The following is a 20,831-nucleotide window of genomic DNA, read 5'->3' as shown; positions in this document are numbered from 1 at the left end:
TGGCAGCCTTTTGTGTTGTAAGAGGCACTTGGGGGGCAGCAAGTTTCCCTTCTGAAAAAAATAAACTTGCTGACATTTTCTGTCCAGAGCTTTTCACCTTCACCTTGTAGATGCTCTCCTCTTAAGCTTACATGCCTCCCTGTCCATTTAACAGCCTGTTCTGGTTAAAAACCAAGATGGGTACTTCTGAAGACCATTTCTTCTGGAGGACCTTGTAGCAGGAGGAATTTGAAATGGCATAGATTACTGTTGTTTGTTCTGTCAGCAGTTACCATTGTGGGAACATTTGGAAGTTTGTTGTTTCCTTCCAGTGAACAGCTTGACTTTGGACACTGAACTCCTTTCTAGGGTAGATGGACACTTGTTGTGTTCTGGAGTTTTATGATCCCTAAAATGGCATCTATGAAATGGATTCTAGAAAGGTGGCAAGCAATTGCTTGGGACACTGTATCTACGGATGCTCCTTACAGTAGTCACTTACTTCAAGAATTGTTTTCACTTCATTTAGTCTTGAGAGGGGGAATTTAATTATCATGCATATTTACACTCATCAAGAACAACAATGATGGTGTTACCATTGGTCCACATCCTGGACCCTGACACTGTGGACAAGAATGTGTGATTGCAGGAACCCCCTTACAAGGGTGGGCAAAGATGGTCTGGCACACAGCTAAAGATCTTTATCAAGTTAATAGTGGTGTGTAATATGATCATTATCTCAGCAGAGATACTAGATACTGCTGTAGCAGGGTAGTCTCTTAGCCTGCATGTTGCTTCTCAAAGATTGTAATGCAGAAAACCTTCAATGGAGAAAAGGTTTTTTCAGGTGGCTCTTTCATGGAGTTCACCTTCCAAGTGTGAGGTTGGCAATAGTCTGCTGAACAATTTTACAGGCGTGAGTTGCATCTCTCCTCTGCTAACACCTTGTGCCAGTTTTCTGTCCCTTCCTCTTGGTTACATTCACAACTAGTTGAGCAATCTTTCAAAGAAGAAGCTCCTAATCAGGATGTAAGCAGGCTGTGCTGCTGTGGGAGTGGTGTTAGCCAGCCACTATGGCTAATCTGCCATAGAAAAGAAAAGCTGTTCTCAGATATTGATGGAAGCAAGCTAGATAGTGTCAGCTTTTGGTGTGTGTAGTAATTATGTTTAGCAGAAATGCAAAAGGGAGACCATACTAACTGAGTGAGAATATCAGGATGAGGACAAGTACTATTCTAGTATATTGGTATTTCCCAACCTTGATCCTAGGCTCTCTTCAACAGAGTATCTCTGTTGATGGTTACCGTACATGGTACATTTGAATTCCTAAATGGGCTGTGACCTACTGACGGGGGTCAGCCACAAGGCTTCCTATCCCAGGAGATATAGTTCAGTACATTATAATAAAGTCTGATAAAGTTATCTTGACGTGTTATCAGAGATTCAGTACTTGACTGAAGATCACCTGGAACAGAAACACTCCCTGCCTGTGGTTTTTGTTCTCTCTTCTCTGTAGATAAGATATTTGGTCCAATGTCTGTGTGTGCACATGTTTTCCAGGACGTGCAACTATATTCCTGGAAGGATCAACGCAGGGCTGAAGAGAAGCAACAGATGCTGTGATGCTGGGCACAGGAGGGAAGCAATAGGTGTAGGCTAAGGAGTAGTATCTGCAGCTGTGCTAGCTGGAGTAGATCTGGCTGTGATGCAAGGTGTCATCAGCTAAAGCTATCTTACCTCTGGCCTCCCAAAGGATTCAGTTTGTGAATGGGAGCAGGCTGAAAGTGGCATGGATAAGACGCACAACATGACTATCTTACCACACTTTGACAAGCTATCTAGTGCTACCTGTGCACCTGTAAATAATTTCTCTCCATTCTTGAAAAAAATTTACTTCAGTAATAGGAAGTAGTTTAAAGCTGTTAAGATGGGCCTGTAGTCTTTGGTTCAGCAAAGGATTACCCACAAAGCAAACCTTTCCAAGGAAGGGAGCAACCAGATTTTGTGACAACCAGCAGACACCCCTCTGTACTCATCACTGCTCTTCATATTCACAGCATGTGTTGCTCCCAAGAGGCAGCACGTGGATCTGGAACTGAGACCATGATACAGACTGGAAAGATTCCTCACTAGCAGGCAACAGTCTCTGGAATATAGCGGCCTCAGGCCCCTTCCATGGGCCTTGGTGCTACTGTGCCAGTAAGTGTGCTTTAGTGTAGTTGTTTATAATGACTGAAGATGAAGAAGGTCTATCTGGCAAGCTTCCCAGAAAAATCCCAGCTAAGAAACATTTGAAAACCAGGCACAGACAGGACAGTGATTGCTGCTTGACCTTCAGAATACCTGACAGCAAACAATGAACAATCCCAGTCTTGAAAACATTCAATGAAATGAGTACAGAACCTTCTGAGCATTTATAAATGTGGTGTCTAGAAACCACGACAGAAAGATTGGAAGAGCAGGCAAAAAATTGACTGTTAAATTCTGTGAGCTTGAAACTAAGAGCTCAATCATAGGTACATGATGTTCCATCGACAGTTTAGATGTAGAAAGATGTTTTGAACAACTTTGGCAACGTAACGTGGATTTATTATCCTCTGCCATGGATTTACCTTGTCACATGCCCATAACAGTTTTGATCTGGTCTTCAGTGTCCTAAAATTGTCTTCAGAGCACTCCTGGCAAGGGCCTGGCAGTTGAGCCAATCTTGTCCATGCAGAACTTGTGTAAATAGTACCAGTTTCTGTGCCTCAAGTGCAACAGTCAGCATGGCTTCCAGTCACTACATGGCAGGCAACCATGCAACCCAGATTCTAGCGGTACTGTGTATGCTGTAAAAAAATGCATTGATCTCACATCAGAAATGTAGTATAGGTAAGGATAAGATCAAAATCTGATGAAGTGTCAATCTGTCAGTCAAGCAATCATTTTATTAATGGAAGCATACTGTCTGGTCCACTTGGGAGGAAGAGGAGATTCTTATAAAGTGACAGGTCAGCCAAAGAAAGTAAGTGCCTCTACACCTGCACACATAACACAAGATCTCATGTACCATCACTCAGTCATGGTCGTCAATGGCATCCTGTTTTAAATGTGTTACTTAATTGGTGCAGTAGGAAAAATGTAAATGTCCTTGGATCTTAAGTGTACAGACATCAAATAAAAGGTTTAATTTATGCATATTTTTTCACATAATACTGTGTAGACCTTAGACTGAAGTCAGGAAGATGCGAGTTCCTTTGTTTTTATCTGTATGGCATTACTAGCTTTTTAGAAGAATGTAGTTAATCATTCTTATACACACTGACTGTAAGTGTGCATGTAAGCAAATATTTCAATAGAACACAGAGTACAACTGGAAATAGTTAATGGATCTCAGGGAGCAGAACTAGTTTTAGCAAAAAAAAATTGTCTTTGAACTTTAGAGTAGGACTTTTATTTTTAATCTCTGCGTCAGCAAAAAAAAAAAACCCAAAAAACCAAAACTGGCTCCAAATGACCATTCCTTAGTTCAACAGTGACTTTTAAAATACTTTTAAGTATTTTAAAAATAAAATAAATTTCTTTCTGCTATTTGCTTCTTTTACAGCTGCACCATTTGACTTGGCCAGGAATCCTAAACTCAATGACTGCATACATTACAATTTCTGTCATGGTAGTAGGACACACCTTAAAAATAAAAACCTGCTTCAGGTCTTTGGTAAATTAGTGTGACCAGGCTGGGGCTAAGATTGTGTGCTTTGTTCCATAACATATGGAGCTGGCATAGTGGATATGGCTTATGTTACACTTACTTTGCCTGCCTTGTCTTCCTCTTCTGGATCCTGATCAGAGAGTTTTCTTCTTCATGTTGCACAGTTCTCTTGTTTATTCCCTAGGCAATTCTGTCAGCCTTTCTTAATTCTCTGAGAACTTGGAACTGCTATTACAGTTTCTTCACTGAAACCTCTCCTTGATGAGAAAGCACAGAGGAAGAGCCTCCATGAAAGAAACTCAGAAATGCATGGGGAGGCACAGAAAGAAAAAAGTTGTGACTCTCAGCACAGAACCCATCATTGATTTAAGAGCTCTGTTGATGGCCCCCCTTTTCATGTCTAATCCTGTTTGCTTGTCATGCTGTGCTAGCACTGATCAATTGCAAGAACTGTGATTGTCTCTCCACCTTCCATTGTACTGGCAGCATTGCATCTGTAGTGCACTTGTGTAGCTTTCCACCCAAGCAAAGGCAAAGTGCCTAGGAAAGAGCAGGCAAGACTTCAGGAGAAGTGGTCAGGCTGCACTGTACCAGAAAAATTAGTTGTGCCCTGGCATGGCTGAAGAAATCAGCTTTGAGAGGGGTTGCCAAGGCTTCACTCAGTGCCACTGTGACCAGGGCTGGACTTATGTCAAGGGTGCTTAAAAAGTCTTTTGCTGAGGTTGTCCTGAGGCCAGAATTTGTCTGTCAGGCCAAGGCTTTTTCTTGGGCCAAAGAGCAGTAAGTCACCCTAACAGAATGTTCTCAACAGAAATTCGTTGTTAATTCCTATTTGGCACTTCATACTGGCAAAAAAATCCATTCCTTTCAGATTTCAGTAAATCAGGCCATAAGTTCAGAAGCTGTGGGAAGTTGACCCACATAGTACCCTGCATTTGTTTCTGCTGGATACCAGGCAAGAAAAGTCTTTCAGGAATTTAAAGCAAATCTTCTAGTGTATCACATGTAAATTGCAAATGCCATTTTTCATCCCCTGGGTAAAAGAATTCCTGTGTTCCCATCCACATGCATGTCCACATTTTGGTACCTGGGTTCCTGCAAGACTCCCTGACACAAAGGAATGCATCCTAGTGTGCTAAGTCTTCAGCATTTATTCAAAGCTGGATGAAAGATTTGCTGCCTGAGATCCTTGGAATACTGGAGAAATACTAAGCAAATGCTTACAATGAGGTAAAAATCACAGATATTGTGTGTATAAATTCAGCATTCTTTGAAGGATACAAAGTTATTTTTCGTCTGAACCTAAATCCATAAGGAGTGCTTCTAAGTAATCTGTATTCTGCAGATTAGGAGTACATTAAGAAAGACTTCATATGGGGCAGTGTGAAAAGAGTTGGCCCAGCAGTGGGTAATCCAATGGAAACTGAATAAACAGCTTAAGCAAAAAAATAAAATCTATGTAAATTTTACTTCAGCAAAGAGTTAGAAATCTTAATATTCTGTGAAAAATCAGAATTCAGCAAGCAGATCCATTATATTGCTGCTGAAAAAGGTCATGGATTTGTCAAGAGACATGGCTTGCTTATGATGAACACCTGTTACTTTAGAGGAAGGAAGTTTGTATACAATTCCAATAACCCAAGTTTCATGTAAATTTTGAGAAGGAAGCCTGACTTGTTATCTGTTAATCAAGTCCTATCTTTCCTATAATATTTACAGCTGTAATTTTTATTACCTCTGTTCTTCAGAGTGGTGAATGGCAAACTTAACTATGATTTTACTGCCTTGGATAACCTAATGGATCACCTGTGGGAAAATAAGCTGATTCCAGGTAAGAGCAGCTCCCTGCCTCCACAGCTTGCTATATCTGTTTGTCCATATTGTACAATCATTAGAATACTCTTAAAGAGCTTTTCCAAAGCTGGTTTTGATAAAAATTGCCTTTACATCATGTCCACGTCCATCTCCAATGTGTGAGCAAAATGGTATTACAGCAGTTAACACAAATGGTTTTACATTGCCTTTGAAGGCAGTTTCAGATGGTTGACCTTGTAAATGAGATCTCTTGAAGAGAAGATTGTACCCATTGACATATGCCTAAAAGGGCCTGAGAAGCAGATACTTCAGATATAACTTCCCATACATTTATTCAAACATCCGCTGTTTTAAGTTTCCTCTGAGCCCTGCATTTATGTTGACATAAATTCTATGCTCTGACTACTATAGTCGCTGACAAGGAACAAATAAACAGCCTCAAATCTGAAATTGGGTGGGAACATGTGGAAACAGGAAAGAGAACCCATTTAAGGATGCTTCTTCATTAACAAGTGTGTTTTCTAATGTCTTTTTTAGGATTTGAATTGATGGGGAATCCATCAGGTTATTTTTTAGATTTTGAAGATAAAGAATGTGTAGTACAATGGAGAAACTTAATTACTGTTCTGGCCAGGAGATACATAGGTAAGTTATAAAAGAAAAGCCTTGTTATTTGTTCTGTTGTAATCCGTTCTAGCTGTTTCAAATAGTTTTGTGTAATATGATCAATTTCAAGACCCTGGATTTCAACACAAAACCAAGAAACAAACATTCCAGAAACAGACCATGGAGACCATGGGATAATACCTCTTTTTACTGATCTGTGGCCAGCATCCAGCATGAGTAGAGTGTTCTGGGTATTACATTTGACCTGGCTCGAAGGACTGACTTTTAACCTTGTTATATTGTTGTGGTTGTAAACTACCAGCTTTCACTGGAGCATGATAACCTGAATACTTCTCATATGCCAGCTTCAAATATTTCTAACAAGACAGAAGGGTTAGAATTAAGGGCAGGTGAGTGACTTAATCACAAAGCTGTAAGTCATCTCCCTCTCACCTTCCATCTTTTTCAAACATTTGTGCATTTCATTAAAAATGAGAAATCATTTTGAAACTCGCAAATTACATTTCCCTCATTATTAAAAATAATGAGGAAAATTATGTCGTGGTAGTTCTGGGTGCTGAGCCTCACCTGCAGGCCGAACTAATAGAGTTGTGTGTATAAGACACTTATTGATAGTATTGTCTGGATATGCAGCTCACTGATAAATGAGGCCTCTCCTACAGATAGGTATGGATTGGAGCATGTGGCTAAATGGAATTTTGAGACATGGAATGAACCAGACCACCACGACTTTGACAATGTGTCTATGACAGTAAAAGGTGAGCATGTTTTGGAGCACTTTTGAGTGTGGTGAGGTGAGACAGGTGTGTGGGGTGAGCAGAGGGGTGACAGTGAGATTTAAGTTATACTGACAAAGAAGTGAGGTAGACAGGTGTAATAATGAATGTGGACCAAGTATGTTTTGCTAAGGTCATGTTACTGACTGCACTTTATTCCCTACTTGGATACTTCCCTATATGGGGTAGTGGCACAGAAGAAACAAAATGGGAGTTACACTAAGAAGATGCAATTCATTAATTGGCTATAAGGTGTAGTTAGTAGCAGTAAAGGAGTGAAGGGTGGAATAAGAGGAAAACTCCTCACTGAAGTTGCATGCTTTGAGACCATGCTCATACAAGACCTTTAGAAGAACCTTGTGAAGGCAGCTTAGGTTTTGATGTCTTCTTGTGTTGTCAGTGCATAGGAAAGGGTAGTCCCAGTTCGTGAGGTGTTGCCAATAAATCAAATAATAGGATTATAACATCTCCTTGTAGTTTTAGATCCAGTTTCTGTTTTAAGGTACTGTCTTTGATATATTAATCTGCTTGGACTTCAGGGTTTCTCAACTATTATGATGCTTGTTCAGAAGGATTAAGAGCAGCCAGTCCTTTTCTAAAATTTGGAGGGCCTGGGGATTCCTTCCATCCCTTACCCAAGTCGCCCATGTGCTGGAGTCTTCTGTGTCATTGCTACAATGGGACCAACTTCTTCACAGGGGAGACTGGTGTAAGGCTGGATTACATCTCTCTCCACAAGAAGGTTAGTCAGAGATTTCAGTTTAAAGCCATTTTTTCAATCAGTTCAATCAAAGTTACATTTTATTCTGATCTACAAAGATGGTGATGATGGTGATGAGTGTCCAGCCTATAGAAGGAGGCATGGCTACCTATTCTTGCAAAACTTTGAAGATGTTCAGTTACAAAACTTCAACTCAAAGCAAATTTTTATCTTTGCCTAATTCCTGAAGGGAAGCAATTCTTCTACTTACCTGTTTTATATTCTAGGAGGAGTTAATGCAAATAGCACATGTTGTAGTAGACGAGGTAAAAATACTAATTTTGTTGGTACACAGCAGCTTGGTGACCAAGGAATGTGTTTTCAGAGTATGTTTTATGTTTATGACTCTAGGTTATATCTGTATGTTTACCACTGTTTTCTCACTACCACTAAGCAGATGTGAAATATTGTTGCAGGGAGATGGGAATTCTCTCTACATCTTGCAACAAGAAGTAGAAGCAGTTCAACGAATTCAGAAGCTGTTTCCAAGTTTTTCTTCTGTTGCCATATATAATGATGAAGCAGATCCAATGGTTGGATGGTCCATTCCACAACTCTGGCGAGCTGATGTGACCTATGCAGCTATGGTTGTAAAGGTGACAGTTCATTGGTAGTTTTGGCACAGTAGCGTCCCCTGATGTATAATGCCGTAATAAAAACAGACTTAACAGTTAGCTTTTAAACAGCTACTCAAGCTAATAGATGCTAAAAATGGAGATCTCCCTTCTGATACAGTGGGGGTTTCCCTGAATAGTCTGGTTTTAGTAGCTTGATTTAATTTGTATTACTTCATCTTTCCTGAAAAAAAAAAGTCCAACCCAGAACCAAACTGAGAACCTGTCAGAGAAGTGCTAGAGAACTGAGTTGGAGAATGTATACAGTCCCCCAGTTAGACCCATCTGATATGATTACTGCCACACTTGCCCTCTCCTTGTAATACTGCTCTGGTGTCAGTACTGCTGGCTGTCACCTCACATATGTGAAAATTATTTCCCAGTTCCTTCATAAGTTTATCTCATCAAGAGATGTCAGGTATAATAAAGAAGTTCCCTGAGCTCTCAACATACTCCATTCTTTGGTTTGAGGTACTGGCTATACACATCATCTTATTAATTACTGCTAGTAATTACTGACGTTGACCAGAAAAGCAGAAGGAGAAGAGAATGCTCAGCATTCCCACCTCTGCAGTAATTGCACCTTGGCCCCTGAGCAAGCTCAGCTCTTCCCCTGCATAGCAATAATTTCCACTGTGGGCCTGGTGCTTTATGAGCCACTACCTTAAACAGCACATAGAGTCCAAGGGTTTCTGTGCAAAGGAGTAATACCCAAACACAGGAGCATGTATGTCACCCAGAAAAAAGATGCATCTTATCAACTGCTCCTGGTTAGACAAAAGGCTCCCAGTTCTCTGAGACTGCATATACAAGCAGTCTTCTCTAAGGCAGCAAGTCATTGACTGCATCACAGAGAATTTGCAAGACAAAACAACAGTGTTTATAGTGATGTGGTGATAAGAAGGGAGAAAGAAAGTCACATCCAATGGAAAAATTAACGCTTGGCTGTATAGAAGCTGAAGCACTGTGTTCCTTCAGAGACAACTGTGAGACTGTTCAGTTGTCAGCCCTCTGAAGTTCTGTTTAATTCTGATACTCAGGCACAATCTAATAAACAGAGAACTTAGGAACTTTGGTGTTTTGCAGGAGAGCAGTATAGCAACCAATGAAACACCAGGAGAATTAATTCCAAGTTAGCACCAAGTGGGAAAAATTGTCAATTGACAAACAGAATCCAGGACCAGCTCACAGACACTGATGTAGTGGGTATAAAGTAACTCCAGATTTGAGAACCATTTAGATTTAATTCAGATTGTAAATCCTGATTAATAATTAAGTATTCAAGACAGAGGAGCATCATTTGTAGTGCAATAGACAAGGAAATGTGTTCATTATTTATGAAGAGTACTAGTAATAATTATTTCAGAGACTTACTTCTAGCAAAACTATGCAGGTACTTGAGATTTTACAATGATTGTTGTATCACCTAAAGTACAGTTTTTCCAAGACTTACGATAACAATTATTTTCTTCAGTCTTTTTTAAAAGGCAGAGTGACAGTTCTTTGCAGAATTCTGTAAAGATTAAAAAAAAAAAAGTGCAGGGACTGCATGTTTGTTGGCTGTTCTCCAAGGTGAAGGTTCATTTTCTCTATGACTTTGCAGGTAATCATCCAGCACCAAAACCTGCTCATTTCCAAAGCTAACAACACCATCAACTACTCGTTGCTGAGTAATGACAATGCCTTCTTGAGCTACTACCCCCATTACTTCACCCAGCGGACTCTGACAGCACGTTTTCAGATGAACAATACAAAGCCACCTCACGTCCAGATGGTGCGGAAACCAGTGCTGACGGCCATGGGCTTGCTGGCACTGCTAGGTATAGTAACCACTGATTAAAGAGCACATCAATAAGTCATCCTACGTAGAAGCTTCCAGTCTAAGAAAGATGGTTCCAGCCATCTCACTATTCATAAAACCATGAATTCTCCTAGCTGTGTTTGCTAGCTGTGTTAAGAAAATGAAACATAATTTTCTCAGAGAGATTGATAGCTCAGAAAATATTCCTGAGGGTCTGTTATCCTTTTGATTTAACTTACTGCTTTGATTATATCCTCTGTGTGCCAACCACTCATTTTTTGTTGACTGGTACTTCCCTCTTGTGATGCAGGGGGTATATCCCATCAGGCTGCAACTGTCTTTAAGAAATCCCTGCAGCTGGAAGACTCATGCAGCATATTACAGGGAGAACCTCATTCACTGTCACCTGTTTGCATGTTGCTAGCTGAACTGCTTAGCATAAGAACTGCTGTGGTTGTAAAATAGATCTGACTGAAGGCTGCAGCTGGTAAAATAAGTCTGAGCATAGCTCAACCTATGCTCTATCCATTTGCATGCTTTGACCTTGCAGCTTCTGACATAGGACTGACTACCAGTGATTCTTACTGTTGTCATGTTTTTTAAAGGAGAAAAGCAGATTTTTGCAGAAGTGAAGATCAGTGGATATGAAAGCGCTCAAAACAGCACAGTTGGCGTGCTGGCCTCTGTGCACACCCCAAGTGAGACACAGCCCTCAGACAGCTGGCAAGCTACAGTACTGATGTATTCAAGTGAGGATAACAGGACTTCATCCAACATCAGCACTGTCACAGTGAACGCTACCCACTTCCCCAAACATGGAGGTAAACAAATATCATGTAGACAGCTCAGGTTAAGTGATGGTTAGGACAGAATATCAGCTGGAAAACTTCTACTGAGTCACCTTTCATTGCAAGAGTGAATTTAATTTCCTAACTTCTTCTCTCATCTTTTGTGCACTCCTAGATTTTCAGAGGTATAATGGTGTTCTTCTTTGAAAGGTTCATTCCTAATGCCTACACTTTGATCCTGGCTTATTTGGTAGCTGCCAAAGCACTATCTTTTTGGAAAACTACTGATCTCAGGGTACTTGGCAGGATATTGCCAGGCAGCAATTCCCTTAATGAGATGACACTGACAGCCAACACACGAACATAGAATTGTACAGTTGATGCAGTTACCCAACAAATGCCTGCAGCACCTGTGCAAAAAGAAGATTTCAATTCTGGTTGTGGAAGTAATAGTTTTAAATGTAAACTTGGCAAATGTAAATTGTAGAACCTCATGAGAATGCTAGCCATGGGGCTTTCTAGTGGAAGTCAGGCTCCAAAGTGCTGAAATCACTTTTGAAAAGGTAGACTTACACACCTGATAAATTTATTCTTGTTAATCTTTAAATCCAAGTGAAGAGTTTACTTTCTTTTGTTTCTGTTCCTACAGAGCTGGTGTATGTGACATACTACATGGATAACAACCAAACCAATCCCTTTCTGAAGTGGAAAAACCTAGGAAGCCCTGATTTTCCTTCTCCAGAACAGTTCCAGCAAATAAGGGATGCTGAGGTATGATTATGTGTTTGCTTGGAGTGTTGTACAGGTAAAGTTCTTGTGAAAAAGACAAGAAATCATGCCCATAGTCAAAATTTCCTTAGCCCACAGTCATTCACTTTTTATATACATAAAAAATTCACTTTCAGTCCTGCAGATAAGTATAGCTCATACACAACTTATACCTTTGTGTTTATGTTGTACAACCTCTTTACTCTGGGCCTACCCATAAAATAAGAGGAACAGCTGCTCCTGGGGAAGTTCTGCCTTCTCTCAGAATCTTGAATGAGTTTTGGACTCTTTCTGTTCCATTTCCCCAAGTAAGTCACATTGCCCTGTGTATGTTACAGAATGGCCAAATTCCTGCATTAGAGAGTTGAAATGAACCTCCTTAATAATAGAGAACAAACACCTCCCTGAGGTGAAAACTACCCAGTGCAAGTTCAGAAAACCGTGAGGGGCTCTCAGGGAGACCAACAGTTTTCCCTCATCCTCACTGGTGCTGAATGCACCATAGAGATAATGAAGGAGTAAGTCTTCTCTGAGAACTCCTCTCCATGTGGATTAAAGTCATGTGGAGATTATTTACTGTATGGGAGCATATGTGAGCATATGTCACTTCAGTTCCCCCTACCATAGTTTCCCCTATACATTCAGACTCCCAGGTTAAAAAGAAGAGGTCGTCTTTATTCCCTTCAGGGTCCGCATTCAATACTTGCTTTCTGATTTTGGTCAGAAAATGTCAAAAAAAGACATACAGTACTGTGTCTTCTCTTCCCGGTCACCCAAGTGACCAAGTGACTATTGCTAATGCCCATTAGATACTGTACGAGACATCAGCTCTTCCTTGAAAAGGACAGCAGCAAGATTTTAGATGCTCTTGGCTGTCTGGTGCAGCCTCATCCCCAGAGACCGGCTGTGTAGGTGTCATAGCTAGTAGTAGCATGCTCTCCACACTGGGAAGAGATGGGGCCAGGGTTTGTAAAGACCTCTAGCCTGAAAGACATCCATGGGAGGTTACAGAAGTAACAGATTGTGCCTAATGGCACTTGTGATCAACCCAATTTGTGAGGTGGACAAACCCTCTGTTTCCTGAAGAGCTGGAAAACAGGTGAGTATAAAGTCTCCCAGTGTGGAGAACTTTGATGCCTGTAAGCATTAGCAGTACCAACTCTATTGGAAATTTGGAGTCCTAAAGTAAATACACAGGCACTTTACACTGGTTTAGCAGTTGGTCTTTAGGTGCTGTAATGAAAGATTTTTCACTACGCTATTCTTTGGCTCCACAGGACCCACTGGTAACAGGCCCGTTCCCATTTCCTGAAGCTGGCATCCTGACACTGAAGCAAGACTTCCCCATTCCCTCAGTCTTTCTTATCCACATCTGTGCAAGACCCAAATCAGCTCCTGATCAAGTATGTGTTGTATTCTACCATTAGATACATCAAAACTGAAACTGCTTCCTGCCTTAAGTCTTAGAAGAAGACCATTTGAGTTAACTTTTTGTTAAAAGTACCGTGTAAGAATTAGTAAATAATTCTTCTCTGTTTTGATGAGAAGGCTCTCAAAGATATAATTCAAGATACATGGCAAGTGATAGGAGCAGCCACTGAGATGAATGGAAGTTCCCATAGTGGGAAATTAGTAATGCAGTACTGAAAAGTGCAGTATCTCTTTAAAAATAACATGGTATGCTACAAGGATTGACAATATCTCTTCAGTTAATAATTGACAGCTCAAGCTAAAATCGAATCATGGCTTCTATATTAGAAGTCTGTATCTGCTCATTCAGGCTTACCCATGTTCATAGTGGTACCCAGAGCCTCAGAAGGTCCTCTGCAAGGTTGATGAGTGAGAGACATAGGCTGCAAAAAGCTACAGAGCCACAAATTTTGTTTTTACACCTGATCTCAATGGAAAAAAATCAAAGTAAATAATTAGTAAGGAAGGATGAACACAGAAATTTGACCTGGCTGATTGGTTTGTACAGTTTTCTTACATGGGCTTGTGTCTTTGGACAGGTGACTGGTGTTCGTTTGATCCCTCTCACAAAGGGGCAGGTCATTGTGCTGTGGGATGATGACTGTGTAAAGTCAAAGTAAGTAGCTTTAAAATAAAATGGATACAAGTGAGTTACCAATATACTATTCCCTAAGTTTCCACAAGCCCTACACAGTAAAACAAGTTCACAAATTAATTAATTGTTGCTCCTTGATAGATAGATAGATAGATGATAGATAGATTTGTCTGACAAAATGAACTGTTGGACCTGTGTGCACAAATTGTGAAGAGCAACCCTGCCTAATTTGATCAGGCAGCAGCCTGATCAAAGGAATCTGCCTGTTGCTCACCAACATTCAGTGGCATTTCTGAGGGAATTTTATTCAGCATAGCAGACAGATTCATGATAAAAGTTATATTATTAGCAGATGCCTTAGTGGGATCTTGCAGTGCTCTGTAAGGGATGTGAACTGGAAGAGAAGACCTCCCACTGCTTGCTTCAGCAAGCTGGACTCGACTGGAAACCCTCTGTAGGTGAACTCTGAAAGGTTATGCACTGTACAGCTAGATTGCCTCAGGAAGCAGTGACTTAGCTGCTTTTCAAGCCAGTCTCCCTAGATTCTTCATTCTTGATAACCCTGGAGTCTGAGTGAAAAATGTGTGACATTTTGTGATGCTGCACATACCCAAAGCAGCAAGTCTAGGTGTTTTTCTGGGGGCTGTTGAAGCCTGGTTCTTCCTAATAGTGGCAATTCATGCCATCTTACATTTGGTAGGAATGAATCAACTGAACATTTCTTATTTTTGTCCTTCATGTTGAAATAGCCCTGAGACTAGTATTTGATAGTTCACACATTATCAGTTGTATTTACAAACCTCTCTGGTTCTATTTTCTAGGTGTATAAAGACATTTGAAGTGGAATTCTCATCAGATGGAAAAGCATACCAGCGGATTAATGCCAAAGACACAATATTCACTCTCTGGGTCTACAGTCCAGGTATGGCAAGAATACTCACATTAGGTAATATCATGTGATATTGCCACCCATGAGTATATGAACCATTGTTTAGTAGCTACTGAAGGTAGGTAACTTGCTAGTAAAATACAGTCCCTCACAAATAAGAGCACATCCCTTCCTTTAGGGTCATATTCTTTGTAAGAGCTTTATTCTCAAGAACTTTATTCTCAAGTGATCAACAAGTAGGACAATAAGGACATTATTAGTAATATGCCATGGGTGATTCCTTGTCACAAAAGCCAGTCACTGAGCTGCAGCCCTGTCAAGGTCCCTGAGGAGTTAAGGAGCACTTTTGTAGCTGGTACAGAAATATGCAAAAACGATAACAAAAAAAACCCAACAAAAAAGCATGACCACAACTTGCAATAGAAGCTTACTCAGATGAAACATCCAGGTGAAGAAAGATAGTGATGTTTTATTTGGGTATTTTTTTTTTGTTTATCTGCAGGTGGAGGGTGGTGGTTGTTGATGTTTTATGTTTGTTTGGTTGTTTTTTCTTTTTTAAGCAAATGCAGTCTAGTCTGCAACATGACCATCCAACAGTTATTGATAATAAGCACTGATGAGTGCTGAGTGAAACAGAAAAGCCTTGCCTTATAGTGATATTATTAAAAAGCAGTTGAGAGATATTTTTACTAGAAACAAGGGTTTATCTTACCCTGAAAAAGTCTTAACAACAGCAGTGGTTTCATAAAAGTTCAGAGCTATTATTGCAATGCAAGGATTACACAGGCAAGCAAAAACTGTGAATCATGGCTATGACAAATCTCTGAAATTATTATTCGCTATTATATTATAATATTGTATACCAGTTTTAATAGTTTGTTTCAAAACCAACAGCAACAAAAAAGACTGCTTGAAAAAATAACACTTCTCAGCAGTCCTTATTGCTAGGAACTTCCTCCTCACCCATTATTTCTAGCATTCTTTTTTTTCTAGAATAAAAACACTAAAACACACATAGAAATCAATTGATTAGATAAAATACCCCCAAACATTGCTTGTATGTTCAAAGATTCTGCTAGGGAAAGCTCTGTTCTTTGAACTGGATCAAGGATAAAAAGCAGTAGAACCACAGAAGATCAGCTCACATACCTTTAAAGTAAGTATTGCTGCTTCCTGAGTAAAGCAGAGGGTTTTCAGTCAGCCTATGTGCTTCTTGTTCTGCTTCTTTGTTGAACCTGTCCCCACATGACCTGTTCCAAAGACAAAATTCAGGCAGAAAAGCTGGGAAAAAAGGAAATTACTAATTGTGTGTTGCAGATGTCACAGCCTTCTTCCAAAGGAACTGCTAGGAAACTGGTCCTGTAGCTGTACTTGCAAATCCTAATAAGTAGAGAGGATATCCTTGGTGAAACAAGATAAAAAAGCCAGTACTTGGCCATGAGGAATTTGTTATAATTTTTAATCAGACAGGCACAGACACATGTAGGGTGCAGAACTGATTTCCCCAGCCCATTCCACAAACTTACATATTACAGGAGTAGTGCCTGCTTCACGTTTTCCCAGTACCACAGATGTTACCATTTTATAGTGACCATTTCTAACCTTTTCATTTGCAGGAAGCTCAGTCTCCGGCTTTTACAGAGTGCGTGCCATTGACTACTGGGGGAAGGCAGGCCTGTTCTCTCTTCCCGTGGGGTACGTTGAAGCTTTCAAGTGACACTGAAGAGTGGTGCCTGGCTTGGTGTCAGAGGGATGTATGTTCCTTGCAAATGACAACTCCCCAGAAAAAGAAACTCCTCCCAGGCTGAGGAGGGCGTATGGAGACGACCTGATGAAGTTAGGAACGAAAGTTAGAAACAACTGCCCCTGTTAACTCTTCACAGCACAAAAGACAGCTTTATCAAACAATCACAACTACCAACCCAACTGGTAAGAGGTTACTGTAGGACAGGGATTCAGCCTGCTAACTAGGAATTATGGGAATAAATATTTATTATTCCCCATTTTTCACTGAGCTAATGGCCAGGGCAAACTAAGATTTATAGAGGTCACAAACTGTAGCAGGAACAGAACCATTGCTTCACTGTGTGAGTGAGGATGGTAGCAAAAGCACATGGAGGACCTGCCTTAGCTGCCAGGCTTTAAGGGTTAAAGGTTAGCTGCCTTGACTTAAGGGTTTGATGGAAAAGTGCACAGCAACCAGACACATTCAGAGCATGAGGTAAAGAATCCCTTATTCCCTGCTGTCTAGTCACAGTGGGTTATTTCAGAGCACTTGCCATGTCTTCAGGTGTATGAGGTTTTTCATACAGAGGGGTTTCCATCCAGCTCTCTCAGTATTTGTGACCATTACATGGATGTCAGAGCTATAGGCAGAGGAAGGAGTATCAGCTCATTCTTGGAGGGGAGAAGGCACAGAAAGCCCTAGCTTCCAGATTCCCTGCCTTTTCTCTTTTTTGTTTTTGCCCAAGTCACCTGTTTTCTCTTGGTCAGCTGCTGCCTCTTTGCGGTGGAGGCTCTAACCCTGAAAGTCCTTTGTCTCCATTGCTGGAGACAAAGCAGTGGAGAAAGCAATGGAGAAGCTTGGTATCCTTCAGCCCTTACAGCTAATACATCCCCTCACAGACTGTAAGTCACCACTCAGCTGTGCATGGCCAGGAGAAAGCTGAAACACTAGTTAGAGCCTTTTGTGTTTTCGTATGACAGGACAGCACACTCTTGAATGTACCAGGGCTGCTACTTATAACACTTAGGAAATTAAAAAAGAACAGTTTGAGCTCCTGTGCTTTGCAAAGCATGTGCAGGAGTGTGTGATAGATAGCCCTAGATCACGGGCTACAGATCACCACTGGCTGTGCTTGCAGCTGCCAAACACTTTATGTAAACAGCAAAATTCCCTGAAATTGCAGGGGTGCTGCTTTATTCTTCCCTTTTCACAACTGGCACAGTTTGAGCTGTGCCTTTAACAGGCTCACAGAGAGAAGGATAATGCCAATGAAAACAGCTGGAATGTTTTCCATAAGAGGAGTGGCTTTGTCACACAAACATCCCCTACTGCTCTCTTTGCTGACATCAGCCACCTCACCTACATAACAACAAAAACTGCATATTTGATGAAACATTCAGGTCTCAGAGAAAAAGAAGTGCCTAAGTTTGCACAGTAGGAGAGAGCTGAACTACCTCAAATGCCCTCAACTTTTACAGCACAGAAAAGAAACATATGCAAAAAATTAGTGCACGTGAGATGTGGCCTTGTATCTCCTTACTTGCTGGTTACTTGTTCATGTGCTTGTACTGAAAATTAGCCTTAAAAGATTTATTGTGTCACAAAATTCAGATGAAATATTTCTTCCCTCATTTAAGTTTTAATAAGGGGCCCTTGTCACGTCCTAGTCCTCCAATTCTTTGTCCATACAGGCAGAACAGAAAAGGGCCATGGGTCCTACTGAATTGAAAACCATCTCAATTTAAGAAAAGTTACTGAGACATTCTACTTGGATGCAGATAGTAAAAATATATTTTAAACTTGTAATAATTGCCCCTGAGTGAAGAACCAGTGTACACTTACAAGTAAAATCTAGCAGTTAACACATGTTGTTTTGCTAGTATGAGGTGGAACCACAAATAAAATGATTTAGAGAAAAATTAGGTATAGGGTTTTGAGAGATTTTAGTGTGTCTGAAGCAGGAGATGTATGAGCTTGAGTGGAAAGTTTAGTGTGTTAGGATGTCCTACCTGAGTAGCCCTTCTGCTTTAAAATTTTATCACTCTGGCAATCAGACTATAGCAGTCTTTATCAAACCAAGGACTATGTACTAGTAACAGGTGTATTAAAAAAAGAAAAGAAAAAAAAAAGAAAAAAGAAAAAACATAACTGTAGTGAATAGTATTGATTTTGTTATGCAGGGATGAAAATTTATAGATGTGCAAACCATGAAAAATAGAAGATTTCTTCTGAAAATCTTCTTTGCTGCTATGATATAAACTCATTCCTTTAAGAAATGAGCATGTATTAACAATTCCAGAGAGAAAAGAAGTTGGTATTTCCAGGTATGAGTTTATTTCTAACAAACCATAAAAGTTTTGAAATGGCGGGGGTTTTTTTTATCATTTAATGTCTACAGAAAAACGCTATTTAGTACTTGAAAACTGAGATTTCTGTAACTATATGTTGCTGACTCTGATAGTGTTTCCAGAATAGCATGTTTAACTAATCTTCTCTGTTACATGTAGTGATCAGCCTCCCATTTTCAGAAGTGCCAAGTATCCATAGCACCAGGTGTGAATAGCAGGTGCTTAGTAGTTCAGTAGTATCATAACCAAAGCAAGGCTGCAGAGCACTCATGTATGTCTTTTGCTGTTCATTAATCCAAATAAGAATATGTAACTGCAACTGCAATGTGGGATTATTTGCCTGCGCTTCAAACAAAAGCTTGTGAGGCTATATAACCATTTTGCAACTTAAAGAACCTTTCAACTGAGTATTTTACGTTGTCTAATTGTGTATATGCTACATTTGTTACCATCTTTTGTGACAGCAAATAAAACAGTTTTTAATCTTTCACATGAACCCTGTAAAAACAGGATCTGGTCATTGTGTTCCAGAAACTACTCACAACTCTTATGTCACCAACTTAATCTTGGAAAGTAAAAACTGTTCTCTAGGACTGTCATGTTTTAACTCCAGCCAGCAACCAAGTACCACACAGCTGCTTACAGTGGCTACTAGCACAAGGAGTAAAAGGTAGCTTGGACTTGTGGAAGTTCCAACATTACATAAAATTGAAGCATGAAGGGAACCTTACCATTAAAAATGTCAAGGCTGAAGTAGAAACCTAAATGCATAGATTGCCTCAGTTACCCCAGCCCAGGGAGAACTGTTCAAACTCAAGGTGGTATCATAGTGTCTGATCTCAGGACTTGCAGTGTCCTTGGTGGAGGAGGTTCACTGGTGTGTGAAGGACAATATCCTTGCAGGGTCCCTCCTGCTGTTGCACAGTCATAGTCTTCCTGCCAGCACTAAAGGACTTTCTGAGGACAAAACAACAGTCCTTTTAATGCATAAACAATTTTTTTATTTTGTCTTGTTAGTGGAAAGTTTGTGCAGGACAGAGATTATGACTTGGGACCTATACACACACTTAAAACCCAGGAATAATAGACTGATTTTCATCAGACAGCTCAAGCAACAGCCTCTAGATATACCTGAGATGTTTCATGCTGAACTCAGCAGAATTTGAGAAGTGTAAATCTCATCAGAATACATTCGTGACCACCTGCCCTATTCTGCCTTGTCTTTAACATTTCCTGCAGTCATTGAAGACAAATGGATACAATGTAACTCCCATCTGCTCATTAATTTACCACATCATACAATGAGGATTTGCTTGTGGTCCTGATGGAAACATGCTCCCACGAGTACAATTCCTGGTTCATGTGAGCTCTATGGTGTATTCAGCTAGAATTGCCACTATATTTCTGTTATCCTGCCAGCTTTGCCTTATGTGGCTGAGGAGGGATTTCACTGCTTATTTCCTCTGGACGGATTACACCAGGATGTACATAAGGATGCACTGGGTCCTGCATATTGATTATCTCTTGCTACAGCTCTCATCTGCTCTGGTCATACAATTGGTACAACCACAGACATTTAAAATCCCACTTCTCTAAGACTGGTAGTATTGGTCTGAGAATTTTGCCCAAAGGCCACTCTCCTTCAGCTAAGGGTTAGCGTTGTCTAATCAGTTGTTACACAAGTCCTAAGGTCACAGATTCCACCCCCATACTTCCTGCTGGGAGAAGGGTGGAAGTGGAGAATGTTCAATCACTACACTGACCTTGCACTTAGTCCAGCAGAAAAGACTGATATTTTTTCAACACTCAGTAGTTCTCTGTCTGTGTGGGGTTTTGTTGGCATTGCCTGCTAGTATTACTCTGTTTCTGTCCTTAGCTTTAGGTGGTAGCTCACACCTTTTTCCCTGTCAGGATAGCTTTCCCTTGACCTGAAGAGCAAAGATGTCTTTGTTGAAGCAGGCTGAGAGCCTTACAAGTATTGCCAGGAAATGCTGGGAAATAAAAGTTTGAAAGACTTCACTGCATCCCTGAAGTGGTCCTGGTCCTGGACAGTGTCTCTCGTCTTCGGTTTCTATGTTCTTTCTGGTTACTGTTGGTAAGTTTGTGCAAGCATCTTGCAGAGGCTGTTTAACACTGTAGTGCTCTGAAGGTCTTCAATCAACATTAGCCTTGTTCCACACA

General features: G+C 40.5%; 1 protein-coding gene across 1 annotated transcript in view; it reads left to right on the top strand.

The window, feature by feature from the left end:
* IDUA (alpha-L-iduronidase) overlaps window positions 1-19,140 on the top strand; it is a 45,529-nt gene extending 26,389 nt beyond the window's left edge. The window contains exons 3-14 of the mRNA XM_005530915.3: window positions 5,422-5,504; window positions 6,026-6,133; window positions 6,778-6,873; window positions 7,431-7,633; window positions 8,068-8,247; window positions 9,869-10,085; window positions 10,672-10,887; window positions 11,504-11,625; window positions 12,900-13,025; window positions 13,632-13,708; window positions 14,509-14,609; window positions 16,193-19,140. Of these exons, the coding sequence (XP_005530972.2) occupies window positions 5,422-5,504; window positions 6,026-6,133; window positions 6,778-6,873; window positions 7,431-7,633; window positions 8,068-8,247; window positions 9,869-10,085; window positions 10,672-10,887; window positions 11,504-11,625; window positions 12,900-13,025; window positions 13,632-13,708; window positions 14,509-14,609; window positions 16,193-16,293 (1,630 nt within the window). The 3' untranslated portion in view covers window positions 16,294-19,140. The remainder of the gene's footprint in view (window positions 1-5,421; window positions 5,505-6,025; window positions 6,134-6,777; window positions 6,874-7,430; window positions 7,634-8,067; window positions 8,248-9,868; window positions 10,086-10,671; window positions 10,888-11,503; window positions 11,626-12,899; window positions 13,026-13,631; window positions 13,709-14,508; window positions 14,610-16,192) is intronic.
* The last annotated feature ends 1,691 nt before the right edge of the window (window positions 19,141-20,831 follow it).

Source organism: Pseudopodoces humilis, chromosome 4, assembly GCF_049639895.1.
Source record: "Pseudopodoces humilis isolate 2021_Gansu_Grassland_sample_001 chromosome 4, ASM4963989v1, whole genome shotgun sequence".
NCBI lineage: Eukaryota > Metazoa > Chordata > Aves > Passeriformes > Paridae > Pseudopodoces > Pseudopodoces humilis.
The sequence above is the reverse complement of the archived record's forward strand: the minus strand, read 5'-3'. Positions and strand labels throughout refer to the sequence as shown.